The following is a 27,973-nucleotide window of genomic DNA, read 5'->3' as shown; positions in this document are numbered from 1 at the left end:
TATATACCAATGTATTTACCAATGTATATACCAATGTATATACCAATGTATATACCAATGTATATACCAATGTATATACCAATGTATATACCAATGTATTTACCAATGTATATACCAATGTATATACCAATGTATTTACCAATGTATATACCAATGTATTTACCAATGTATTTACCAATGTATATACCAATATACAATACACTTTGTACCAATGACTTTAGGAGTGCTTGAGTTATTGGTTGGGAAGTTGCAGATCTCTTGCCGGTATTTCGGATTTTCATGTCAAATTGAATTTCTTCCACTTTGAACTGGAGAAAAAAAGATATTTTATTCAAATCCCAATTATTTCTTCTTTTTTGTTCTCTTTTAAAATATACGTCACAGAATTCGGATAAGAACAGTTTAGTACATTTGAGATCAGAAATCCAGAATGGAGTCAGGTTTGCCAGGCCTGATATGGTGGATTTCTTTGCTAACACTGAATTTATAACAGTTAATCCCGAAAATATGAAATGTATTGAGTGTCTTATTTTGATATTATCGTTTTATTTTGAAGGAAGTGACAGGAAGCGAACGCTGTACGTTTCCTGCTTTGGCGCGCTTGTCAAAATGGCGGCGTTGGCGCTGAGATGCTGGAGCTAGCCGCCTCTTTCTGCCCCGTTTAACCCTCCAGAAGTCCGCCGGGAGAAGGAGCTCGTACAGGCCGGGAGCAGAGATGGCCACCCTGGACCAGAAGTCCCCCAACGTGCTGCTGCAGGCCCTGTGCTGCAGAGTGACCGGGAAGAGCGAGGGTAAGGCGGCTAACGTCAGCGCGGGCTCCCGCTCTCATCACCGGAGCCGCGGTTCATCCCGGACCCGGTTACGATACCGGTCGATTTTAACTTCGCTTCGCTGTTTTTAATACGTCCCGTTGATTTACTGACCCCAAACCTCAGATACAGTTTAATACATTATCGCTCAACGTTACGGCTGAAGGAGTTATTCTAGAAAGTACTTCTATTCATCGTAAATGTAACGTTTTTAGAAATATAGCGTTAACTTCGTAGTCGATGCTGATTGGTTGAATGGGAGGAAAGCGCGGTTCTGATTGGTTGGCGTACTTCCGCGTATCTGCTGAAAACATTGCGCCGTTGATCTATTTTGAAGCTGTACTTTTTACATTTTAAAGCATTTATGAATCAAACTTGACCACACAGATTATCGAACCACAAATACTTGTCGTTTTGGCCTGAGATACACAGTTGCCACGTCTTTGTGAAACACTGAAATGTCAGAACAAACCGCTAGCTTGTTTGAGCTCCATCATCTGTGCATCTTTCTCTTTTATCTACTTCGCATTTTTATAACTAGTTAAACTGGACATAAAGGTCATTTTGAATGTGCTTTACCACAGCATAGTCTTGTGTCGTTTGAATCTTCAGTGAGATGATAAAGGATCAGGACATGAGTTACACAGTGCGTTTCCCTCACGTCCTGTAATAACAAGTAATAACACGAGGTTAAGGTTCCAGACTTTTCTTGACCTGGAGACGGAGAAAACACACATTTCTGATAAATGAGACGTGGCTGTGAACGACCGGGAAAAGTTTATTTGAATGACATTTTAAGTTGTACCTTTACATGTCTTTTTAGTACTATCTATATATCAGAGACCTGTAGCCCAATATATTATTATTATTATTATTTCATAGCGTGACTAGTGGTGCTGGTTTTCCAAAATCAAGGTCTTAAATAGTATCAAAAAGTATTAAAAGTTAATAAATAAAGTTTATAAATAAAGTTAATAAATAATACTAAAATGATGGTCTAGAACAGGGGCCACCAACCTTATTTCAGCTGAGGGCTACTTTAAGAGCATTAAGTTGTTCGAGGGCTATCAGTTAAAAACAAATCCTAAAGACTTAAACGTACACTGTTCACTTATAGGATATTGACCCCATATTATGTTAAAATAGCTTTATTTTAAACTCATACCGAGTCACAAGAACCGAAATAACTGTAATTTTAAGAATTAGATTCAAGAAAATGAAGTGTTTTACACTTTAGAAAAAGTCCCAAGGGCTACTGGACATGCCCCAAAGGGCCCCTGGGTGCCCGCGGGCACCACGTTGGTGACCCCTGGTCTAGAACAATGGGCGCTGGCTGCCCTGCTTTTTGACCACAAACGTGGGGGCCGCCATTGCTCCGCCGTTGCTGCAGTACCTCCATATCGCCGCTAGGCCCCCATTGAAAAGCATTGGACTTTAGACACGTTAAAAACTACTTTAAAGCCTGGTTTCAATTGTTTCAACACTAGACTAGGCTGATCTTCCTCCTGAGATAACGCTGGGTTAGTCACAATATATGAAACCAGGCTGGTTTTCGTAATATGATTTTTTGAAATCTCGTATTTAATGAGGCTCGGACTGTTAGCATTGGAGCAGCGCGAGCTACACGTCACGCAAGGGCGGAGTCTACAGTGAAGATCCCGCCCGTATGTCCTTTTTAGGAACATGCTTCGTCAGAGCTGGGGACGGGGAGCCTGTAAATCCGCCATGAATTGCCCCACGGCCGTGGTCATTCTGGTAAACGGGGAGGAGTGAGCATAAGACGTCCATTATTTTCTACAGTCTATGGTCTAGAACAGTGGTTCCTAAACCTTTTGGAGCTGTGCACCTCCTGAAGCTTTTGGTGATGAGTCACGTGATTAAAATCACTGTGAATATCACATAATAAAATCTATTTCATCTGTTATTATCGTCTCAGTGAGACTAATAACAATATGTGGGCCTAAATACAGAAATATATAGGCTACACCTGGGCTTGATGGTTTTGTTGATGCATTGTTGTGGTGATTGTGGCCCTGTGGTTTTCGCAGCTGAAGTGGCGCACATGTTCCAGTACGCCGTGCGGGTGATCGGGAGTAACTACGCTCCCACCATCGAACGAGACGAGATCCTGGTCTCCGACAAAATCAAGAAAGAACGTAAGGAAGAAGTGTGGGTGATGTGATTAACAAGTGTTGCAGCTGAGGAGGGCGGGAGGGAGGGCGGGGGGGAGGGAGGGAGGGAGGGAGGGAGGAAGGAAGGAAGGAAGGAGAAGCACCGAGAGAGGGAGGGCGGGGGTAAAGGGGTCAGAGGAGGAGAGGATACTGAATAGATTTGTAATAATATTTCTTGTGAGAGCGAAGAGTGACTGTGGGGCTGTTTAGGTCGTACTGGTTTCGAAAAATGTTTAGTATTGAAAGCAAAAGAAATATAGAAATCTAAAATATTTATATTCAAGTTTGTTTGCTGTTGGTCACTTAAACTTAAAACTTAACTTAAAAAAAAAGTGAAGGAAAAGTTGAAAAAAATTGGGGAAAACAAGTGGAAACATTGGGGTGAAAAATGAACAAAAAAATCAGGGTAAAACTTGGAAATAACTGGGACAAAATATAGGTCAAAATTAGGGGGGAAAATGGGGGGAAAATTTAAAATTCGGGGAAGAAATCTGGAAAAACCAAAAATAAAAAAAAGGGAAAGACAAGTGGAATTTTTTGTTTTAATTAGTGGGAAAAAATAGAAACTTGGAAAGTGTTTTTCCGCCATTTTTTTTTTTTAACGACAGTTTCTATTTTGTTTAACCTCAAATAAATGATAAGGAAAAATATTATATTTTAATAAAAGTAAAATAAAAGGAAAAATAATTAATTAGATTAATATTATTAATCTGATTTATATTTCTAGATGACAAATAATTTAGTATCAGTATATATAACGGTCCGCAGCCCTTATGTGGATCAGTTACAACAATGACATGTTTGCATATACAGTGTATATGCAGAGTATATATACTGTATATAGTAGTGTATATAGTGTATATACTGTGTATATACAGAGCTGGCCGCTTTAAACCCCATGAATAAAGCCAGAGTAAACTCATTTACTGCTGTCCTAAAAAAGCCTCTAATTGTTTTGATCCACTCTGTCCGCGGCGTGTGGTCTGATGTCGTCTATATCGGACCCTGAAAGCTTTCTGATGGGGATTCCCTCAGGACGGAGGCATTAGCGCCAAAACAATCGATGGCTTCAAAATAAAAACACAGATTTAGGAGCACTTAGACTTTCTCCGATGTGTCAATGACAAAGTATTTATGGATTTAGCGTCTGTGGAGCAAAGTGTGCGGCTGTATTTAGACGGCGCTGTTTCCTGCTGCTCCGTTTGTGTTTCTGAAGTGACGGGATCTCATTTGTGGAGGATCAAGTGAGACGTGGTTTTGTTGTTGCAGTGCTGAAGCAGAGGAGGGGGGAGGACGCCGTGTCTTTCTCCGAGCTGCACAAGAAGCTGCAGAGTCTGGTAATTATCAAGTACATGTGTTATTACGTGCATGTGTTGTGTGAGGGTTAGTTAGTTAGTTAGTTAGTTAGTTGCTGATGTGTGGTTTGTCTGCAGGGCGTGCTGGAGCACCGCTGGGCCGTCCTGTACCTGCTGCTCAGTCTGTCCGAGGATCCGCGCAAGCCGTCGTCCCGGGTCAGACATGTCCCACTAACATTTACACCGGATTAAGTCTTGCTTAGTGGAGCAGCACGAGTCATGAGAGAGATGCTCCATTTGGTTTGGGGTTGGGCTGTACCAATCCGATCAGGCTTTTCTAGAGTATCGGATTGGATCGGATTTGATGACTGGACGGGTCCGACAAGACGGCCTCGAATCTGTGGTCCTGGATCTGCAGGTTTACTGCACCGCAGTGCGTATTGCAGCACAGTGGTAAACCTGCAGATCCAGGACCACAGATTCACGGCCTTCATGCTGTCGCTAAGCTCGGATACTGATTTGATTTATTTGATTTATTCTTACCGTGTCCTGCACGTCAGTAAATGCTCACAAGACACATTTAAGAACAGAATTCAGAATGAGCCAAAATAAAATCACAAACTGTACAATGGATCATAACAGAACGAGGAGGCCTGAGGACGCCTGAGCGCTGCAACAAACTCTTTTCCGCAGTGCTTTGTATTGAGTTGTGCTTGTGAAGTAATAACAAGGTATTAATAAGCATTAATAGACCATTAATAATATGCTTGTATAGATATTAAATGGTAAATGGACTCAGCTTTACAGTAAGGAACCAGTCACCCATTCACTCATTCATACAAATGTCCTCAGACACTGGAGGCCAGTAAGGTGAAGTGTCTTGCCCAAGGACACATTGAGCGTGTGCATTTGCGGGAGACGCCTCGCTCGACCGCCTGCTCCACTGCGGCCCATTAACCAGCTGCTTGTTATACTGGTTCTGAAACCCTGAGGATCTGCAGCACAGGGAGCTTCTACAGGAAACAAAACATGTGAGGAGAAGACGGTGAAAGTCTGAGGCGGAGCGGAGGAAGCTGCGCAGGAGGGAGGGCTTTTGTTTACACATCGCCAAACACTGACTCATTAATACTTGATTAATACTTAACGAACACAACTTAATATGAAGTGATAATAAGCTTTATTCTCATTGATGCTAATGCCTCGTCCCATCCTGTCCCACTCCTGCACAAGTGCAGCTCTTTAGCCCTGGTTTAGTCCTGGTTTAGTCCTGGTTTAGTCCTGGTTTAGCCCCTGGTTTAGCCCCGGTTTAGCCCTGGTTCAGCCTCTGGTTTAGCCTCTGGTTTAGTCCTGGTTTAGTCCCTGGTTGAGTCCTGGTCCTGTCCTGGTCCTGACGTGGTCTCTGTCCTCAGGTGGGGGCCTACAGCTCCTTGTTTGCTCAGCCCCTGGTTTAGCCCCTGGTTTGTACCTGGTTTGTACCTGGTTTACTCCTGGTTTAGTCCTGGTCCTGTCCTGGTCCTGACGTGGTCTCTGTCCTCAGGTGGGGGCCTACAGCTCCTTGTTTGCTCAGCCTCTGGTTTAGCTCCTGGTTTAGTCCTGGTTTAGTCCCGGTTTAGTCCTGGTTGAGTCCTGGTCCTGTCCTGGTCCTGACGTGGTCTCTGTCCTCAGGTGGGGGCCTACAGCTCCTTGTTTGCTCAGCCCCTCCCCCGAAATGCCCACTCCACCCCCTTCTACTGCACCCGCCCGCAGAGCCTGTCCCTGGCCTACGGGGACCGGCCCCCGGGCTCCGGCCTCTCCTCCGGGCTGGGACCCAGTCTGGGACCGGGACTCGGGTCTAGTCTGGGGACCAGTGGGATCGCCAGTCTCGGAGTCTACTCCCTGAACGGACCCACGCCGACGCCACAGTCTCTGCTCGCCGGGTGAGTCTTTTACCGCAGTATCAGTGTTCACCATGACGCACGGAATCCCCCCGACAACACGCTGGGATCCAAATATGGACATTTCCTTTGAGGGAGACGGCAGCGGCTAAAGACGGGAGGCTTAACCCGGTTTAGTCCAGGTTTTACAGAGGTTTAGTCCTAGTTTAGCCCAGGGTTTTCCCAGGTGTAGCTCAGGTGTGGCTCAGGTGTAGCTCAGGTGTAGCTCAGGTGTGGCTCAGGTGTAGCTCATGTGTAGCTCAGGTGTAGCTCAGGTGTGGCTCAGGTGTAGCTCAGGTGTAGCTCAGGTGTAGCTCATGTGTAGCTCAGGTGTAGCTCAGGTGTGGCTCAGGTGTGGCTCAGGTGTAGCTCAGGTGTAGCTCATGTGTGGCTCAGGTGTAGCTCAGGTGTAGCTCAGGTGTTGCTCAGGTGTAGCTCAGGTGTGGCTCAGGTGTATCTCAGGTGTAGCTCAGGTGTAGCTCAGGTGTATCTCAGGTGTAGCTCAGGTGTAGCTCAGGTGTAGCTCAGGTGTAGCTCAGGTGTGGCTCAGGTGTAGCTCAGGTGTAGCTCAGGTGTAGCTCAGGTGTAGCTCAGGTGTAGCTCAGGTGTGGCTCAGGTGTATCTCAGGTGTAGCTCAGGTGTAGCTCAGGTGTAGCTCAGGTGTATCTCAGGTGTAGCTCAGGTGTAGCTCAGGTGTAGCTCAGGTGTATCTCAGGTGTGGCTCAGGTGTATCTCAGGTGTATCTCAGGTGTATCTCAGGTGTAGCTCAGGTGTAGCTCAGGTGTATCTCAGGTGTAGCTCAGGTGTAGCTCAGGTGTATCTCAGGTGTAGCTCAGGTGTATCTCAGGTGTAGCTCAGGTGTAGCTCAGGTGTAGCTCAGGTGTAGCTCAGGTGTAGCTCAGGTGTGGCTCAGGTGTAGCTCAGGTGTAGCTCAGGTGTGGCTCAGGTGTGGCTCAGGTGTGGCTCAGGTGTAGCTCAGGTGTAGCTCAGGTGTAGCTCAGGTGTATCCCAGGTGTAGCTCAGGTGTAGCTCAGGTGTGGCTCAGGTGTGGCTCAGGTGTAGCTCAGGTGTGGCTCAGGTGTATCTCAGGTGTATCCCAGGTGTAGCTCAGGTGTAGCTCAGGTGTGGCTCAGGTGTAGCTCAGGTGTGGCTCAGGTGTAGCCCAGGTGTAGCCCAGTTGTAGCTCAGGTGTAGCTCAGGTGTATCTCAGGTGTGGCTCAGGTGTTGCTCAGGTGTGGCTCAGGTGTAGCCCAGGTGTGGCTCAGGTGTATCTCAGGTGTGGCTCACGTGTATCTCAGGTGTAGCTCACGTGTATCTCAGGTGTAGCTCAGGTGTTGCTCAGGTGTAGCTCAGGTGTTGCTCAGGTGTGGCTCAGGTGTTGCTCAGGTGTAGCTCAGGTGTAGCTCAGGTGTAGCTCAGGTGTAGCTCAGGTGTAGCTCAGGTGTAGCTCAGGTGTGGCTCAGGTGTGGCTCAGGTGTATCTCAGGTGTGGCTCAGGTGTTGCTCAGGTGTGGCTCAGGTGTGGCTCAGGTGTGGCTCAGGTGTATCTCAGGTGTATCTCAGGTGTGGCTCAGGTGTAGCCCAGGTGTGGCTCAGGTGTATCTCAGGTGTGGCTCACGTGTATCTCAGGTGTAGCTCAGGTGTTGCTCAGGTGTAGCTCAGGTGTGGCTCAGGTGTTGCTCAGGTGTTTCTCAGGTGTAGCTCAGGTGTGGCTCAGGTGTAGCTCAGGTGTGGCCCAGGTGTAGCTCAGGTGTAGCTCAGGTGTAGCTCAGGTGTAGCTCAGGTGTAGCTCAGGTGTTGCTCAGGTGTGGCTCAGGTGTTGCTCAGGTGTTGCTCAGGTGTGGCTCAGGTGTTGCTCAGGTGTTGCTCAGGTGTGGCTCAGGTGTTGCTCAGGTGTAGCTCAGGTGTAGCTCAGGTGTAGCTCAGGTGTAGCTCAGGTGTAGCTCAGGTGTTGCTCAGGTGTAGCTCAGGTGTAGCTCAGGTGTAGCTCAGGTGTAGCTCAGGTGTAGCTCAGGTGTAGCTCAGGTGTTGCTCAGGTGTGGCTCAGGTGTTGCTCAGGTGTTGCTCAGGTGTTGCTCAGGTGTGGCTCAGGTGTTGCTCAGGTGTTGCTCAGGTGTTGCTCAGGTGTGGCTCAGGTGTGGCTCAGGTGTTGCTCAGGTGTAGCTCAGGTGTAGCTCAGGTGTAGCTCAGGTGTGGCTCAGGTGTTGCTCAGGTGTTGCTCAGGTGTAGCTCAGGTGTAGCCCAGGTGTAGCTCAGGTGTATCTCAGGTGTAGCTCAGGTGTATCCCAGGTGTAGCTCAGGTGTAGCTCAGGTGTATCTCAGGTGTGGCTCAGGTGTATCTCAGGTGTAGCTCAGGTGTAGCTCAGGTGTAGCTCAGGTGTATCTCAGGTGTAGCTCAGGTGTATCTCAGGTGTAGCTCAGGTGTATCCCAGGTGTAGCTCAGGTGTAGCTCAGGTGTATCTCAGGTGTAGCTCAGGTGTATCTCAGGTGTATCTCAGGTGTATCTCAGGTGTAGCTCAGGTGTATCTCAGGTGTATCTCAGGTGTAGCTCAGGTGTATCTCAGGTGTATCTCAGGTGTATCCCAGGTGTAGCTCAGGTGTAGCTCAGGTGTATCTCAGGTGTAGCTCAGGTGTATCTCAGGTGTAGCTCAGGTGTATCTCAGGTGTAGCTCAGGTGTATCTCAGGTGTATCTCAGGTGTAGCTCAGGTGTATCTCAGGTGTAGCTCAGGTGTATCTCAGGTGTAGCTCAGGTGTGGCTCAGGTGTAGCTCAGGTGTATCTCAGGTGTATCTCAGGTGTAGCTCAGGTGTGGCTCAGGTGTAGCTCAGGTGTAGCTCAGGTGTAGCTCAGGTGTGGCTCAGGTGTAGCTCAGGTGTAGCTCAGGTGTAGCTCAGGTGTAGCTCAGGTGTAGCTCAGGTGTTGCTCAGGTGTGGCTCAGGTGTAGCTCAGGTGTGGCTCAGGTGTAGCTCAGGTGTAGCTCAGGTGTAGCTCAGGTGTGGCTCAGGTGTAGCTCAGGTGTAGCTCAGGTGTAGCTCAGGTGTAGCTCAGGTGTTGCTCAGGTGTAGCTCAGGTGTAGCTCAGGTGTGGCTCAGGTGTGGCTCAGGTGTAGCTCAGGTGTTGCTCAGGTGTAGCTCAGGTGTAGCTCAGGTGTAGCTCAGGTGTAGCTCAGGTGTAGCTCAGGTGTGGCTCAGGTGTAGCTCAGGTGTAGCTCAGGTGTAGCTCAGGTGTAGCTCAGGTGTAGCTCAGGTGTGGCTCAGGTGTAGCTCAGGTGTAGCTCAGGTGTAGCTCAGGTGTGGCTCAGGTGTAGCTCAGGTGTAGCTCAGGTGTAGCTCAGGTGTAGCTCAGGTGTAGCTCAGGTGTTGCTCAGGTGTGGCTCAGGTGTAGCTCAGGTGTGGCTCAGGTGTAGCTCAGGTGTAGCTCAGGTGTAGCTCAGGTGTGGCTCAGGTGTAGCTCAGGTGTAGCTCAGGTGTAGCTCAGGTGTAGCTCAGGTGTAGCTCAGGTGTTGCTCAGGTGTAGCTCAGGTGTAGCTCAGGTGTGGCTCAGGTGTGGCTCAGGTGTAGCTCAGGTGTTGCTCAGGTGTAGCTCAGGTGTAGCTCAGGTGTAGCTCAGGTGTAGCTCAGGTGTAGCTCAGGTGTAACTCAGGTGTAGCCCAGGTGTAGCTCAGGTGTGGCTCAGGTGTAGCTCAGGTGTAGCTCAGGTGTTGCTCAGGTGTAGCTCAGGTGTAGCTCAGGTGTTGCTCAGGTGTAGCTCAGGTGTAGCTCAGGTGTAGCTCAGGTGTGGCTCAGGTGTAGCTCAGGTGTAGCTCAGGTGTTGCTCAGGTGTAGCTCAGGTGTTGCTCAGGTGTAGCTCAGGTGTAGCTCAGGTGTTGCTCAGGTGTAGCTCAGGTGTAGCTCAGGTGTAGCTCAGGTGTGGCTCAGGTGTAGCTCAGGTGTAGCTCAGGTGTAGCTCAGGTGTAGCTCAGGTGTAACTCAGGTGTGGCTCAGGTGTAGCCCAGGTGTAGCTCAGGTGTAGCTCAGGTGTGGCTCAGGTGTAGCTCAGGTGTAGCTCAGGTGTTGCTCAGGTGTAGCTCAGGTGTAGCTCAGGTGTTGCTCAGGTGTAGCTCAGGTGTGGCTCAGGTGTAGCTCAGGTGTAGCTCAGGTGTAGCTCAGGTGTAGCTCAGGTGTGGCTCAGGTGTGGCTCAGGTGTGGCTCAGGTGTGGCTCAGGTGTAGCCCAGGTGTAGCTCAGGTGTAGCTCAGGTGTAGCTCAGGTGTGGCTCAGGTGTGGCTCAGGTGTGGCTCAGGTGTGGCTCAGGTGTAGCTCAGGTGTAGCTCAGGTGTAGCTCAGGTGTGGCTCAGGTGTAGCTCAGGTGTGGCACAGGTGTAGCTCAGGTGTGGCTAAGGTGTAGCTCAGGTGTAGCTCAGGTGTAGCTCAGGTGTAGCTCAGGTGTAGCCAGGTTTGTGCTCCTCTTGTACATGTTTTCTGCTGCAGTTTCACAGACTCTTTGACTCATCAGCCTCGTATTGAAAACCCTCCTCTCGTTCCTGTCTCCACAGTCAGGCTCCTCAATCGGCCGCCGCTCCTCTCCAACCCCTGGGCTCTCGTTTGGCCTGGGCCCTCCCCGTCAACCCGTCCCCTGCCGCCGCCGCGGTCCCGCCCACTTCTGCGCTCGCCCCGCCCACCACTCGGACGGCGCCGGCGTCTCCCAAAGCGGCGCGGACGCAGAGAGACGGAGACGCCACAGGTCGGTGTAATCCCAGTGTTTGTCCTCGGTCCATGTGAGGGGACCTTCAGACGAGGTTCAGCCCTGATCTGATCTCCAGGTTCCTTTAACAGACCCTTGTCTCGCCTCAGGGGCGGTGACGGAGGCGGCTCTCGTGCGGGACGTCCTGTACGTGTTCCAGGGCATCGACGGGAAGTTCATCCGGATGAGCAGCCAAGACGACTGCTACAAGATCGACTCCAAGGTACAACATCAGTCGCTCCTACAAACTCCTACAATCTCCTACAAACTCCTACAAACTCCTACAAACTCCTACAAACTCCAACAAACTCCTACAAACTCTTACAAACTCCTACAAACTCCAACACACTCCTACAAACTCCTACAAACTCCTACAAACTCCAACACACTCCTACAAACTCCTACAAACTCCACACTTTACAGACTCAGCGACATTTAGAAGGTGTTTTCACAGGAATATTTCAATATCTAATTCCTTTCTTTTCCTCATTTTGGTGCACAATCTACTGCAAAAGTTTGTAATTGATGTCCCAGGGCTGGCCCAGATCGACCAAGATGAATATCTCAATATTTTTGGGACTTTCTCCATAAGGAACGATATTCCTGCAAACATCAGAAATATGTAAAACTGTGCTGCAAACATCTGCTTTTACCAAGAAAGAACAGACCGGGACAGACGACAAAAGGCCGGAAAAGAAAAAGGCTCTCCACCTTTTTTCTCCAATTTTATCAAAATTTTCCCTTTTTCTTTCCCAGTTTTCCCTTATTTTTCCCCCCAAATGTTTTCCACATTTTCCCCCAATATTTAACCATTTTTCTCCTATTTTTTTCTCCCATGTTTTCTTGTTTTTTTTACACTTATTTTTCCCATTTCTTTCCTATTTTTCCCTTATTTTTTCCCCCTGATATTTTGTAATTTTTCGCATATTTCTTTAATCTATTTTTCCCCATTTTTTTTAACCTAACCTTTTTTTATTCTACGTTTTTACCAAATTTCCCCAGAATATTTTAGCATTTTTTGTCCTATTTTTCCTAATACTTAATATCTTAGTTTCCTCCTGTTTTACTTGTTTTGCCAAAATCCCGATCCGAAGGTGAGTTCCCCCTGAAGGCCTGTGTTCTCTGAGCGCTGGTTTGTCCCCAGTCCTGACGACGATGACGATGATGACGATGATGACGATGACGATGATGATGATGATGACGATGATGACGATGATGATGATGATGATGAAGACGTCTCACTTTTATTGCCAGTGACTGAATGTTTGTATCGGATCAATGCTCTGCTCTTTGTCCCGGAGTCTCATCGACCGCTCGTTTAGTCCGTCCTCTGAAAACTCTCCTCCCGTCGTGTGTCATCCATAAAACCGGCCTTTATGAAATCGATCCCAAAGCCACAGGGCTAAAGGTGGACTCTCCTTAAAGGGGGGGTATTCTGTAAAATTAACTTTTTCCAGCTTTCCATCCTGTTATTCTGTCACTCCCTCATTAAAAACATGGCTGAAGTGTTGCCTTGGCACATTCACGTATTTCTGAGTAATCTGTAAAAACTCTGATGGCGGCCATTTTAGGGATAGGTTTGCCTGAGTCCTCCTAGGAACGCCCCCACCTCCTGGAGACGCCTCCGAGCTTTGGTCACCAGAACCCCCTCCCCACTGATGCCACAGACAGCGTGTGGAGGGGGCGTGTCTAAAGGCTCAGAGGTTCTTAAAGAGACAGAGGCCTATTTCAAGACATTCACTACAGCCATTTTGAGAGAGACATTTTATACAAGGCAGTTATTCTAATTTACTGCATTTACAGACCAACAGAAGGTTTGTCATCATTGTAGTGTGATATAGACTGGTGCTATGTGACTGACAAAAGCAGAACACCCCCTCTTTAAAGCAGAACACCCCCTCTTTAAAGCAGAACACCCCCTCTTTAAAGCAGAACACCCCCTCTTTAAGGTGGACTCTCCTAAAGCAGCATCAAATAAAAGTTGCTGTTATATATGCACATTTACCGGGTCGAGTTTATCTGTTATGTCAAAAAAACCTGGAAAAAGTAGGGTAAAATTGCTAAAAAAGAAAAAAAAGAAAAAAGAAATAATAAGTGGTGTAATACATTTGAAACAATTGTAAAAAAATATATATAAAAAATAATTAAAAAAAAATCTTTAAAAGCAACAACAACAAAAAACTGATGTGAAAATGTGGGTGACAAAATGGGGTGAAATTTGCAAAAAGTAAAAAATAAAAAAATAGTAATAAAGTGGGGAAAAAAAATACAATTTTGAAAACGAGGAAAAAGCTGGGGGGAAAAAATGGGTAATAAAGTGGGTAAAATAAAAAATTAATGGGAAAAAAAACGGACTCCATTTTCAACTAAAGGCATAAACAGTGTTAGAAATGGATGAATTTGATTGTTTTATTTGGTCGGGACGGTGGATGTTGATGAACATACATGGAAAGCATTGGTCTTTCACTCCTGTTGAAAGAAAAGCCGAAGGTCTGAAGGTGACGGCCTGTCATGCCTCCTCCTCTCCTGCAGGTGCCGCTGTCCAAGTCTCTGCGTGACCTGTGCAGCCGCCTGTCGGAGCTGGGCTGGCTGCACAACAAAGTGAGGAAGTACACGGACTCGCGGAGCCTGGACCGCGCCTTCGGGCTCGTGGGGCAGGTGAGTCTGACATGAACCCGGTCCAGACGTCTGCTATGTGACGCTTTAAAGGCTTCTCTCGTTTGTGCAGAGCTTCTGTGCGTCTCTGCATCAGGAGCTGAAGGAGTACTACAGGCTGCTGTCGGTACTGCACTCTCAGGTAACTTTACTCTGTGGTTTAATCCAGGAAGTAACTCCAACATGATCCAAATATGGTCATTTCCTGTGTGGGAGGTATCAAGGTGCTACAGGTGTCAACAAAATGAAAGTACCAACAATCTATATCTTTAGTTTTGATGCTGTTGGTCCTCAAAACTTAAAAAAAAAAAGAAAAAAGTGGAAGAAAAGTGGAAAATTTAGGGTAAAATTGGGAGAAAATAAATAAATAATGGAAAAATGTGAAAATTTCAGAAAAAAGGAAATTTGTGGAAAGAAAAACAAAAAAATATAAATGGAGGAAAAAATGGAAAAACTTCGAAAGTGTTTTTTCCGCCCTTTTGTCGTTAACAGGAGTAAATAAATTATACAAATGTAAGGAAAAGTAATACATCTATATTATAAGTCTGTTTTCTTGTTATATTTGACGAATAATTAAGTATAGGTATTGAAAAAAGTATCGTTCAGGTATAGCCAGGTTTACTTTAACATTTGGAAGGTTTTCCAGAGATTTTTAACATCTAATTCTCATTTATTGAGCTTTGAACCCACAAAAACATCAGCATTTCTTTATTATCTGTAACAATGACGTCATGGAGAGAATGTTGATCTGGTTCTCGTGTCTCGGCTTCAGCTGCAGGTGGAAGACGACCCGGCGTCCGCGCTCCACACTGACCCCTCCCTCACGCTGCGCCGCCTGCTGGTCTGGATGTACGAGCCGCGCTTCAGGCTCAAGACTCTGGCGGCGCTGGTCGACTTCTGCCAAGGTCCGCCCCCACTGACATGACCCGCTAACGTTCCCCCTCCGCTAACGTTCCCCCTGTGCCGCTAACGTTCCCCCTGTACCCGCTAACGTTCCCCCTGTGCCGCTAACGTTCCCCCTGTGCCGCTAACGCTCCCCCTGTGCCGCTAACGTTCCCCCTGTGCCGCTAACGTTCCCCCTGTGCCGCTAACGTTCCCCCTGTGCCGCTAACGTTCCCCCTGTGCCGCTAACGCTCCCCCTGTGCCGCTAACGTTCCCCCTGTGCCGCTAACGCTCCCCCTGTGCCGCTAACGTTCCCCCTGTGCCGCTAACGTTCCCCTTGTGCCGCTAACGTTCCCCCTGTACCCGCTAACGCTCCCCCTGTGCCGCTAACGTGTCCCCTTGTGCCGCTAACGTGTCCCCTTGTGCCGCTAACGTGTCCCCTTGTGCCGCTAACGTTCCCCCATGTGCCGCTAACGTTCCCCCTGTGCCGCTAACGCTCCCCCTGTACCCGCTAACGTTCCCCCTGTGTCCGCTAACGTTCCCCCTGTACCGCTAACGTTCCCCCTGTGCCGCTAACGTGTCCCCTGTGCCCGCTAACGTTCCCCCTGTGCCGCTAACGCTCCCCCTGTGCCCGTGTCCAGGGCGTAAAGGCGGCGAGCTGGCGTCCGCCGTCCACGCCTACAGTAAGACGGGCGACCCTCAGATGAGAGCTCTGATCCAGCACATCCTGGGCCTCGTGTCGCACCCCATCCTCAACTGCCTCTGCCGCTGGATCTACGACGGCGAGCTGGAGGACACGTACCACGAGGTACTGAGAACACTGCACTTACCACGAGGTACTGAGAACACTACACTTACCACGAGGTACTAAGAACACTACACTTACCACGAGGTACTAAGAACACTACACTTACCACGAGGTACTGCCAAGAACACTACACTTACCACGAGGTACTGCCAAGAACACTACACTTACCACGAGGTACTAAGAACACTACACTTACCACGAGGTACTGCCAAGAACACTACACTTACCACGAGGTACTAAGAACACTACACTTACCACGAGGTACTGCCAAGAACACTACACTTACCACGAGGTACTGCCAAGAACACTACACTTACCACGAGGTACTAAGAACACTACACTTACCACGAGGTACTAAGAACACTACACTTACCACGAGGTACTGCCAAGAACACTACACGTACCACGAGGGCGGCACGGTAGCGCAGCGGTTAGCGCTCTCGCTTCACAGCTAGAAGGTCCGGGTTCGATTCCCACCAGGGACGGGCCTTTCTGTGTGGAGTTTGCATGTTCTCCCCGTGTCTGCGTAGGTTTCCTCCGGGTACTCCGGTTTCCCCTACCACTAAAAACATGCACAATAGGCCAGGATGAATGATGTGTGTGAGTGAATGTATGGTGGTGGTCAGAGGGTCCGTTGGCGCAGACGTGTGTAGTCGCGAAAGCGCCTCTGACAGTCTCCCCCAGGGGGCGCTGAAGCTACAAATGTAGTTTACACCACCGAGTATGGAGTGAATGTACAATTGTCTCATGTAAAGCGCTTTGTGACTATATGTCTGTGAAAGGCGCTATATAAATAAAGATCTTCTTCTTCTTCTTCTACTGAGAAGAGACTACACTTACTGCCATTCATGTTGGATTTACAGACTCCTCCTCCCCAGCTCTGACGAAGCATGTTCCTAAAAAGGGCATAAGGGCGGGATCTTCACTGTAGACTCCGCCCTTGCGTGACGTGTAGCTCGCGCTGCTCCAATGCTAACAGTCCGAGCCTCATTAAGTACCAGATTTCTAAAATTCTAAAATTCTTCCTCTCAGGAGGAACATCTGTCCTCGTCTAACCAGGCGTTAAAGTTGTTTTTAACGTGTCTAAACTCCAATGCTTTTCAATGGGGGACTAGTGGTGATATGGAAGTACTACGGCAATGGCGGCCTCTAGTGTCGTGGTCATAAAGCAGAGCAGCCATTGTTATTACTGCAGCTCTGGGGGGGGGCGTACGTCGGCCTCACATTCATGTCCTTGTTCCCATCGCGCTTGTGTTTTTCAAAGTAAAAACTTTATTAAAGGGGGGTATTCTGCAAAATGGACTTTTTCCAGCTCTACTTCATGTTATTCTGTCACTCCCTCATTAAAAACATGGCTGAAGTGTTGCCTTGGCACATTCACGTATTTCTGAGTAATCTGTAAAAACTCTGATGGCGGCCATTTTAGGGATAGGTTTGCCTGAGTCCTCCTAGGAACGCCCCCACCTCCTGGAGACGCCTCCGAGCTTTCGTCACCAGCCGAGTAACCAACCACTGCTCCTCAGCAGAACCCCCTCCCCACTGATGCCACAGACAGCGTGTGGAGGGGGCGTGTCTAAAGGCTCAGAGGTTCTTAAAGAGACAGAGGCCTATTTCAAGACATTCACTACAGCCATTTTGAGAGAGACATTTTATACAAGGCAGTTATTCTAATTTACTGCATTTACAGACCAACAGAAGGTTTGTCATCATTGTAGTGAGATATAGACTGGTGCTGTGGGACTGTTCACGATGGGGTTAAAGAGGGGGTATTATGCTTTTTTCAATGTTCATGTCCCGAGAGGAGGAGATGAAGCTCGAGGCTGAAATGTCACTGTTGTTCTGTGGAGAGCGAGTCTTAGTTTAAAGGACTGGCTGAAGGTGCGGGGACTTCCTGTGCTGTGAGCGGTGGATTTACGGGCCGGCGTGAGGACACCGGGGGCAGCAGAGAGCATTAAAGTGTCAGTGTGATGAGGACAGACTGCTGGGGGATAATGGGAGTCTGACTTTAAACCTCACAGTCAGCAGAAACACGTCCCAGTCCTCGTCTGGCCCGGGCTCTCTCTCATCTAAACTCTCGTGTTGCAGTTTTTCGTGGCCTCGGACCCAAACGTGAAGACGGACCGACTGTGGCACGACAAATACTCGCTGAGGAAGTCCATGATCCCGGCGTTCATCACCATGGACCAGGCCCGGAAGGTAAAGTTCCTCATGTTCACGGATCTCGCCCCAATACACAGGATTCCTTTTGTCTCCACAGGTTCTACTGATCGGTAAATCCATCAACTTCCTGCACCAGGTCTGCCAGGACAGGACTCCGCCCGGGAAGATCACCGCGGTGTCCAAGACGGCGGAGAATCCCAAAGACGGTACCGAGTCCACGCTCCTTCAGAGACGTGAACCTCTGGGGAGCGGGAACAGCCTTTAGGTCTTAGCTTTCAAATGAGGCGGATGCATTCTGTCGCGATCTGTCAGTCTCACTTCCTATGGGAACTGTGTTGACTTTAACCTCTTAACCCCCATCCAAACATCCAAAAGCTAAAGAAATTAGGCTACACTGCAAGAAACTGATCTCCATTTACTACATATTTCAATCGTCCAAATATTTATTCCACTTTCAGTCGAGGGAAAATGCGTTTAGTATTTTTAGATTCCTTTGGAGCCTGTTTATGGAGCTTTAACTCCGTCCTCTCATCGATGCTGATATTGACAAAGACCTAAATGCGTTTCCCGCTCCCCAAAGGTTCACGAGGGAGAAGAAAGAGGGCGGCCATTTTGGATCGATCAGCGTTTTATATCGAAGGACATTTCCACCGACGCATCGGAAATAATGGAGCGAGCGGTCGATAAGAGCTTAGTGCAGCTGACGGACCAAAACCAGACACATGTGGTCACTGATCACAGTTTAAATAAAACCAGACACATGTGGTCACTGATCACAGTTTAGATAAAACCAGACACATGTGGTCACTGATCACAGAGTTTAAATAAAACCAGACACATGTGGTCACTGATCACAGAGTTTAAATAAAACCAGACACATGTGGTCACTGATCACAGAGTTTAAATAAAACCAGACACATGTGGTCACTGATCACAGTTTAAATAAAACCAGACACATGTGGTCACTGATCACAGAGTTTAAATAAAACCAGACACATGTGGTCACTGATCACAGTTTAAATAAAACCAGACACATGTGGTCACTGATCACAGAGTTTAAATAAAACCAGACACATGTGGTCACTGATCACAGAGTTTAAATAAAACCAGACACATGTGGTCACTGATCACAGTTTAAATAAAACCAGACACATGTGGTCACTGATCACAGAGTTTAAATAAAACCAGACACATGTGGTCACTGATCAGAGAGTTTAAATAAAACCAGACACATGTGGTCACTGATCACAGTTTAAATAAAACCAGACACATGTGGTCACTGATCACAGAGTTTAAATAAAACCAGACTCATGTGGTCACTGATCAGTTTAAATAAAACCAGACACATGTGGTCACTGATCAGTTTAAATAAAACCAGACACATGTGGTCACTGATCAGAGTTTAAATAAAACCAGACACGTGTGGTCACTGATCAGAGTTTAAATAAAACCAGACTCATGTGGTCACTGATCACAGTTTAAATAAAACCAGACACATGTGGTCACTGATCAGTTTAAATAAAACCAGACACGTGTGGTCACTGATCAGAGTTTAAATAAAACCAGACACGTGTGGTCACTGATCACAGTTTAAATAAAACCAGACACGTGTGGTCACTGATCACAGAGTTTAAATAAAACCAGACACATGTGGTCACTGATCACAGTTTAAATAAAACCAGACACATGTGGTCACTGATCACAGTTTAAATAAAACCAGACACATGTGGTCACTGATCACAGTTTAAATAAAACCAGACACGTGTGGTCACTGATCACAGAGTTTAAATAAAACCAGACACATGTGGTCACTGATCACAGTTTAAATAAAACCAGACACATGTGGTCACTGATCACAGTTTAAATAAAACCAGACACATGTGGTCACTGATCACAGTTTAAATAAAACCAGACACATGTGGTCACTGATCAGAGAGTTTAAATAAAACCAGACACATGTGGTCACTGATCACAGAGTTTAAATAAAACCAGACACATGTGGTCACTGATCACTGAGTTTAAATAAAACCAGACACATGTGGTCACTGATCACAGTTTAAATAAAACCAGACACGTGTGGTCACTGATCACAGAGTTTAAATAAAACCAGACACATGTGGTCACTGATCACAGTTTAAATAAAACCAGACACATGTGGTCACTGATCAGAGTTTAAATAAAACCAGACACATGTGGTCACTGATCACAGTTTAAATAAAACCAGACACATGTGGTCACTGATCAGTTTAAATAAAACCAGACACATGTGGTCACTGATCACAGAGTTTAAATAAAACCAGACACATGTGGTCACTGATCACAGAGTTTAAATAAAACCAGACACATGTGGTCACTGATCACAGTTTAAATAAAACCAGACACGTGTGGTCACTGATCACAGAGTTTAAATAAAACCAGACACATGTGGTCACTGATCACTGAGTTTAAATAAAACCAGACACATGTGGTCACTGATCACTGAGTTTAAATAAAACCAGACACATGTGGTCACTGATCAGAGTTTAAATAAAACCAGACACATGTGGTCACTGATCAGTTTAAATAAAACCAGACACATGTGGTCACTGATCAGAGTTTAAATAAAACCAGACACATGTGGTCACTGATCACAGTTTAAATAAAACCAGACACATGTGGTCACTGATCACAGTTTAAATAAAACCAGACACATGTGGTCACTGATCAGAGTTTAAATAAAGCCAGACACGTGTGGTCACTGATCAGAGTTTAAATAAAACCAGACACATGTGGTCACTGATCACAGTTTAAATAAAACCAGACACATGTGGTCACTGATCAGAGTTTAAATAAAGCCAGACACGTGTGGTCACTGATCACAGTTTAAATAAAACCAGACTCATGTGGTCACTGATCACAGTTTAAATAAAACCAGACACATGTGGTCACTGATCAGAGTTTAAATAAAACCAGACACATGTGGTCACTGATCAGTTTAAATAAAACCAGACACATGTGGTCACTGATCACAGTTTAAATAAAACCAGACACATGTGGTCACTGATCAGAGTTTAAATAAAGCCAGACACATATGGTCACTGATCAGAGTTTAAATAAAACCAGACACATATGGTCACTGATCAGAGTTTAAATAAAACCAGACACATGTGGTCACTGATCACAGTTTAAATAAAACCAGACACATGTGGTCACTGATCACAGTTTAAATAAAACCAGACACATGTGGTCACTGATCACAGTTTAAATAAAACCAGACACATGTGGTCACTGATCACAGAGTTTAAATAAAACCAGACACATGTGGTCACTGATCAGAGTTTAAATAAAACCAGACACATGTGGTCACTGATCAGTTTAAATAAAACCAGACACATGTGGTCACTGATCACAGTTTAAATAAAACCAGACACATGTGGTCACTGATCAGAGTTTAAATAAAGCCAGACACATATGGTCACTGATCAGAGTTTAAATAAAACCAGACACATATGGTCACTGATCAGAGTTTAAATAAAACCAGACACATGTGGTCACTGATCACAGTTTAAATAAAACCAGACACATATGGTCACTGATCAGAGTTTAAATAAAACCAGACACATGTGGTCACTGATCACAGTTTAAATAAAACCAGACACATGTGGTCACTGATCAGAGTTTAAATAAAGCCAGACACGTGTGGTCACTGATCACAGTTTAAATAAAACCAGACTCATGTGGTCACTGATCACAGTTTAAATAAAACCAGACTCATGTGGTCACTGATCACAGTTTAAATAAAACCAGACACATGTGGTCACTGATCAGAGTTTAAATAAAACCAGACACATGTGGTCACTGATCAGTTTAAATAAAACCAGACACATGTGGTCACTGATCACAGTTTAAATAAAACCAGACACATGTGGTCACTGATCAGAGTTTAAATAAAGCCAGACACATATGGTCACTGATCAGAGTTTAAATAAAACCAGACACATATGGTCACTGATCAGAGTTTAAATAAAACCAGACACATGTGGTCACTGATCACAGTTTAAATAAAACCAGACACATGTGGTCACTGATCACAGTTTAAATAAAACCAGACACATGTGGTCACTGATCACAGAGTTTAAATAAAACCAGACACATGTGGTCACTGATCACTGAGTTTAAATAAAACCAGACACATGTGGTCACTGATCACCAGCAGCTCCTCCAGACTCCAAACTCTTCTTCCTGCCTGATGTCTTTGTTCCTGTGTTGTGTTGTAGCTGCAGAGCTGCTGTCCGACCTGGAGGGGGCGTTCCAGGAGAAGATCGACGTGGCATATTTCGACACGTCCAAATACCTGCTGGACGTCCTGAACCGGAACTACCTCCTGCTGGAGCATCTGCAGGCCATGAGGAGATACCTGCTGCTGGGCCAGGGAGACTTCATCCGCCACCTCATGGACCTGCTCAAGTGAGACTCAGGGGGGGGGGGACGGCGAGCGGGGGGGGCGTGTGTGAGGGAAGACTGACCCGCCGTCTCTTTCAGGCCGGAGCTGGTCCGTCCCGCGACCACCCTGTACCAGCACAACCTGACGGGGATCCTGGAGACGGCGGTCAGGGCCACCAACGCGCAGTTCGACAACGCCGAGATCCTGAAGCGCCTGGACGTGCGGCTGCTGGAGGTCGCTCTGCCCCCCCCCTCCCCGCTCACCCCCCCACCTGACCCGCCCGGGCAGATACTCATGAGCTCTGTGTGTGTGCAGGTGTCGCCTGGAGACACGGGCTGGGACGTGTTCAGTCTGGACTACCACGTGGACGGGCCCATCGCCACCGTGAGTGTCAGACTTCACCTTCTGGTTTATGGGGTCAAAGGTCATCCCTGTGTAGTACCGCGTAGCATATACCCAGATACCGTGGTTCGGATTTATGCTGGGCTAGATTTGAAGATTAGGTTCAGCTCTCAGGGGTAGTGGCCCAATAATTAACATGAGACATAGGGTTCTTTTGGTGATGGTACCATATATGTATTGGTGATATGAAGCATAAATAACAAAAGAAGTCATACCCAATATGTATAATCTGCTGAGTAAATAATATATTTACATCCCAACAAAATATAAAGGAAAGAAAAGAAACCAGAGTTCGATCCCACAACGTGGGTAGTGCCCGACTCTGAGCCACACACATGGCACGCTAGCTCGCGCAGAGAGTTTGTTCAGTTCGTTTATGTTGCTGCGATTAGAAGAGTTCAGTTGTGCAGCAAGAGTCTAGTACAGTCCAAAACGCAGGTGTGTGTGGAGTGAGAGGGTGAACAGGCTGTCCACAGCCTCCTACCCCAACTGGGAGATGTAGAGGTTCTTCCGCTCCAAGGCTAGGAACATTAGCTCGCCATCGGATCCGTGGTTACCACAGCAGGTAAACCTGGCCTGCCTAACGTGAACAGGACCATGTCAGTATAAATCATAAATCACTAGCTGGTCACTATCATAACTCATTCATGTGTACACAAAACCCCAGACTACTCACTGTAAACATTGGCTAAATGCATCAATCAACCAGATTTGCTTGACACTCTCACATTTATACTCAACCATACAACCGGAGAGTATCATACTGGTATGTACTTTACAAAATGAAAGATACCAGCGCTGCATTCACATATTTTAGAGGCTAGATGCTACGTAGCCAGTCCGTAGTGTTTATACTGGAGCTAAGGCTAAACGCTAATAGCAAAACAAACACTCACCAAGACCTGTTATATTTTCCGGCACGACGCGACTCTGCTCCGACTCCCAAGGTAGACGAGGACTACAGGAGTACAACACCCGAGTAAGCACCCGAACATGGAAGCAATTTAAGAAGGAGAGTAAGCGGCTCAAGAGACTGACCTGTGGCAGCTGCTCGCGGTGCGTCCCACACCTGCTGAATGGGAACAGCTTGTAAGGAGCGCTACTGCTACGCGATTGGTTTGCCGCGGTCACGTGACAGGCGTAAGGTCATGACCCGAGTGACGCAAAGACGCTCCTACAGCCTAGATATTATTTATTTAATTTAATAACAACCGCGTGTGACCAGCAGAGGCGCTGTGTGTGTGTGTGGCAGGTGTTCACGCGCGAGTGCATGGGCCATTACCTGCGCGTCTTCAACTTCCTGTGGAGAGCCAAGCGGATGGAGTACACGCTCACCGACATCTGGAAGGGCCAGATGTGCAACGCCAAGCTGCTGAAGACCATGCCAGGTACGAGCGCCACGCCCCCTCGCCACGCCCACTCGCCACGCCCACTCACAATGCTCACTCGCCACGCCCACTCACCACGCCCCCTGTGAGTCAGATGTGCTTTAGGGCGGGGCTCCGGTATCGATAAGATGGAAACATTGAGGGAAAAATAGTGGAAAAATCAGGGGGAAACTCGAGGGAAAAATTTAAATCGGAGGAAAAAAAGTGAAAAAGGGGAAACTTTGTGAAAACAAGTGAAAAGTGGATAAAAAAAATCAAAAAATTGGTGGAAAAATGTGGAAAGTATTTTTTTTTCTTGTCAAAGGAAGTTTCTTTTTGTTTCACCTCAAATAAACGAACATTATTGATTTGTTTTATGGTTCTGTTTGGTAGTATTTTAATATGGGTGTCGTTAAAGTGTAGTAATGTTGTATGTAGTTGTAGATGCCGCGGTGCCCCCGCCCTGATGCCCCCCCTCGTACCCCCTGACCCCCCCCTGTACCCCTGTAACGCTCTGTTCCTCCTCAGAGCTGTCCGGAGTGCTGCACCAGTGTCACATCCTGGCCTCTGAGATGGTTCACTTCATCCACCAGATGCAGTATTACATCACCTTCGAGGTCAGTGTCAGACACACCTGGAGCCACTCGCGCCTCTTTGAGCCGTCTTCACACTCGCGCCTCTTTGAGCCGTCTTCAGGTCGTCCCCGCTCAGATGACCGGAGCTGTTTGTGTTAGAGACTCCACCTGTCTGTTTGTGTCCCTTTGTCTGGAAGCTTTTAGATTGGGGTAAAGGTGGAGGTACAGAGGTTAAATGATTCTCCCCCCCCTCCCCCTCCCGATCCCCCTCCCCCCTCCTGATCCCCCTCCCCCCTCCTGATCCCCCTCCCCCCTCCCGATCCCCCTCCCTCCCCCCCCCTCCCCCCCAGGTCCTGGAGTGCTCCTGTGACGAGCTCTCCAACAAAGTGCAGCAGGCGCAGGACCTGGACCAGATCATCGCGGCCCACGAGACCTTCCTGGACACCATCATCTCCAGATGTTTGCTGGACAACAGCAGCCGGGTGAGCGCCGCTCAGGGGGCGGGGCTCGCGGGGGCTCAGGGGGCGGGGCTCGCGGGCTCCGGGGGCGGGGCTCGCGGGCTCTGGGGGCGGGGCTCGGGGGCTCAGGGGGCGGGGGCTCGTTCATACTGACCCTGTGTTTGGTTTCAGTCCCTGTTGAACCAGCTCAGAGCCATCTTCGAGCAGATCATCGAGTTCCAGAGCGTCCAGGACTCGCTGTATCGCTCCGCCCTGCAGGAGCTGAGTCTGAGGCTGCAGCACGAGGAGCGGAGGCGCCAGCGCGAGGAGGAGGTGAGGAGGAGGAGGGGGAGGAGGAGAGGGAGGGGGAGGAGCTGAGTCTGAGGCTGCAGCACGAGGAGCGGAGGCGCCAGCGCGAGGAGGAGGTGAGGAGGGGGAGGGGGAGGAGAGGGAGGAGCTGAGTCTGAGGCTGCAGCACGAGGAGCGGAGGCGCCAGCGCGAGGAGGAGGTGAGGAGGAGGAGGGGGAGGAGGAGAGGGAGGGGGAGGAGCTGAGTCTGAGGCTGCAGCACGAGGAGCGGAGGAGCCAGCGCGAGGAGGAGGTGAGGAGGGGGAGGGGGAGGAGGGGGAGGAGGAGGAGCTGAGTCTGAGGCTGCAGCACGAGGAGCGGAGGCGCCAGCGCGAGGAGGAGGTGAGGAGGGGGAGGGGGAGGAGGGGGAGGAGGAGGAGCTGAGTCTGAGGCTGCAGCACGAGGAGCGGAGGCGCCAGCGCGAGGAGGAGGTGAGGAGGGGGAGGGGGAGGAGGGGGAGGAGGAGGAGGGGGAGGAGGAGGAGCTGAGTCTGAGGCTGCAGCACGAGGAGCGGAGGCGCCAGCGCGAGGAGGAGGTGAGGAGGAGGGGGAGGAGGGGAGGAGGGGGAGGAGGGGAGGAGGAGGAGGGGGAGGAGCTGAGTCTGAGGCTGCAGCACGAGGAGCGGAGGCGCCAGCGCGAGGAGGAGGTGAGGAGGAGAGGGGGAGAGGAGGAGGAGGAGGGGGAGGAGCTGAGTCTGAGGCTGCAGCACGAGGAGGAGGTGAGGAGGAGGAGGGGGAGGAGGAGGAGGGACTGCAGTAGGGTTGTCACGGTATGAAAATTTTACCTCACGGTTATTGTGACCAAAATTATCACGGTTTTCGGTTTTATCGCGGTATTTTATTTAAATGTGTGTTAATATGTTCAGAAAGCATTGATAGTCCTACACAAACTGAAATCGTTTCAAAAAAGCTTAACTCTGCTTATTACATAAAAAAATACAGACAAAGCCTTTTCACATCAAAGTAAAGGAACTATAACGATGTGTTGTTGATGTTTCGAGGGTTTTACATGGACTATTTACAGCGTCAGAAACGAAGATAAACCGTCTATATCAGGAAAACTGTTGTTTCCTTCCAGTGAGCTTTCACTCTGCAGATTCGGGAAAATGCCTCATTATTAAATTCATAAAACTGCGGCGAGAGTGAATCTGCCACCGGGAGCCCCGTAACGCATTGTGCCATTGTGCGGAGGTATCCGGACACGGCTTATACTGGCGGTGGCGCTGCAGCCGCACTATGAGGTGACTCGTTACATTCTCCCTCAACCCAAAGTCCCACATCAGCATTTCAGCTAAAACGCTAACGTTAGCTTCCTGCTATAGAGGGAGACGGTCACGCTAACGTTAGCTTCCTGCTATAGAGCAGTGGAGACGGTCACGCTAACGTTAGCTTCCTGCTATAGAGGGAGACGGTCACGCTAACGTTAGCTTACTGCTATAGAGCTGTGGAGACGGTCACGCAGGAGAGTCAGAGGTTCGAAGTCTTGCTGCTTTAGAGACACTTTTTCCTGCACGCTCCACAAACTGAGCTCTGAGGCTGATGATCCTGAGCTGTCGTGTCGGACATGATTCCAGCTTCGAGAAAGTTTTGTTTGTGTTGCAAACAACAAAGTGCGCATGCGCGGAAACTGCAGCAGATGAGACGGTGGCTGGTGAGGCTCACCGTGCCGACACCGCGGGTGCCGTTATTCACCGAGATAATAATAAAAACACAAAACAAGACGGTCATTTTCACCGTCAAAATTTTTACCGGGGTTTACCGCTACACCGGTTACCGTGACATCCCTAGACTGCAGAGTGTCCTCCTGAACCCTGTGACTGTGTCTCCAGGGCGAGTGGGGGGGTGAGGAGGGGGGGGGGGGGGGGGGAGGAGGAGGGGGAGAGGAGGAGGGGGGACTGCAGAGTGTCCCTCCTGAACCCTGTGTGACTGTGTCTCTGCTCCAGGGCGAGTGGGGGGTGACGGCGGAGCAGGAGGCGGAGGAGCAGAGGAGAGTCCAGGCCTTTCAGCAGAGCGTCCCCAAGATGAGGTCCCAGCTGCGGATCCTCACCCACTCCTACCAGGTGCTCCTTCAGACCCGAGTCCTGCTGGTCCCGGGACAGTACAGGACGTGCTCTGTTTGTGTTGCTGTGGGTCTGAAGTGGTGGTTTTGTTTCTCCAGAGCATCGTGCAGCAGTTCCTCCTCCTGCTCATGAGCAGCACCGACGAGAGCCTGCGCTTCCTGAGCTTCAGACTGGACTTCAACGAGCACTACAGGTCTGAGCTTCACACACCTTCAGAGGATCATTGTCCTGAACAGATGACACAACGGTTCTCCCACGTTTTTAACAGGGTTTCCCAATCCTCACCCCCCTCCCCGATCCTTCTTCTTATTTTTCAAAATTTCCCAATTTTCCCCCCAAATTACCCCCCATTTTCCTCCATATTTTTCCCCCCAAAATTTCCCCCAATTTTTCTCCTTATTTTTTCTTTTTTTTCCTTCAAAATATTCCCCATTTTTTTCAAATTTTTCCCCCAAATTTCCCTCCCATTTTTACCTTTTCCCCTATTTTTTGAACCATTTTTCCCCCTAAAACCTTCCCCCATTTACCCCTATTTTGTTCCATATTTTTCCAAAATGTCTCCCCCATTTTTGCCTATTTTTCCCATTTTTGCCCAAATTGTCCCGCATTTTCCCCTATATTATAAAAACGTTCCCCTGTTTTAATCATGCCCTATTTCCATATATTAATATCTTTCACATTTCCTGACATGAGAGATAAGCTCCGCCTCTGCTGTTTGTTTTCCTCCAGATCCAGGGACCCGCGGCTGCGAGCGTCACTGGGCGCCAGCAGAGGGCGCCGTCTGTCCAACATTTAACTCCCGCTGTGTCCACAAACAAAGGACTACAAACATGGCCGACCGTCACGGGCGAGGACTACAATCCCACATGAGAAGCTTTAGAGTGGACTACAAAGATGGCCGACGGAGAGACCCTGAGATCAGCAGAAGTGGAGGCGGGGCTTAGTGTCTC

General features: G+C 48.3%; 1 protein-coding gene across 1 annotated transcript; it reads left to right on the top strand.

The window, feature by feature from the left end:
* Positions 1-601: 601 nt before the first annotated feature.
* Positions 602-27,930, top strand: tubgcp3 (tubulin gamma complex component 3). Its single transcript, XM_079581419.1, has 23 exons — positions 602-791; positions 2,858-2,965; positions 4,250-4,317; positions 4,414-4,491; positions 5,941-6,191; positions 10,721-10,908; positions 11,019-11,131; positions 13,441-13,566; positions 13,637-13,705; positions 14,336-14,468; positions 15,087-15,253; positions 17,339-17,449; positions 17,511-17,619; positions 21,670-21,859; positions 21,935-22,070; positions 22,152-22,220; positions 23,491-23,626; positions 24,134-24,222; positions 24,531-24,662; positions 24,810-24,950; positions 26,907-27,023; positions 27,122-27,216; positions 27,753-27,930. The coding sequence occupies exons 1-23, from the start codon at positions 716-718 to the stop codon at positions 27,817-27,819; spliced, it is 2,769 nt and encodes a 922-aa protein (XP_079437545.1). The 5' UTR covers positions 602-715; the 3' UTR covers positions 27,820-27,930.
* The last annotated feature ends 43 nt before the right edge of the window (positions 27,931-27,973 follow it).

This window comes from Gobius niger, assembly GCF_951799975.1.
Source record: "Gobius niger genome assembly, chromosome: 23".
In the NCBI taxonomy this organism is placed as follows: domain Eukaryota; kingdom Metazoa; phylum Chordata; class Actinopteri; order Gobiiformes; family Gobiidae; genus Gobius; species Gobius niger.
Note: the sequence above shows the minus strand (reverse complement) of the source record. Positions and strands in the feature narration are given on the sequence as shown.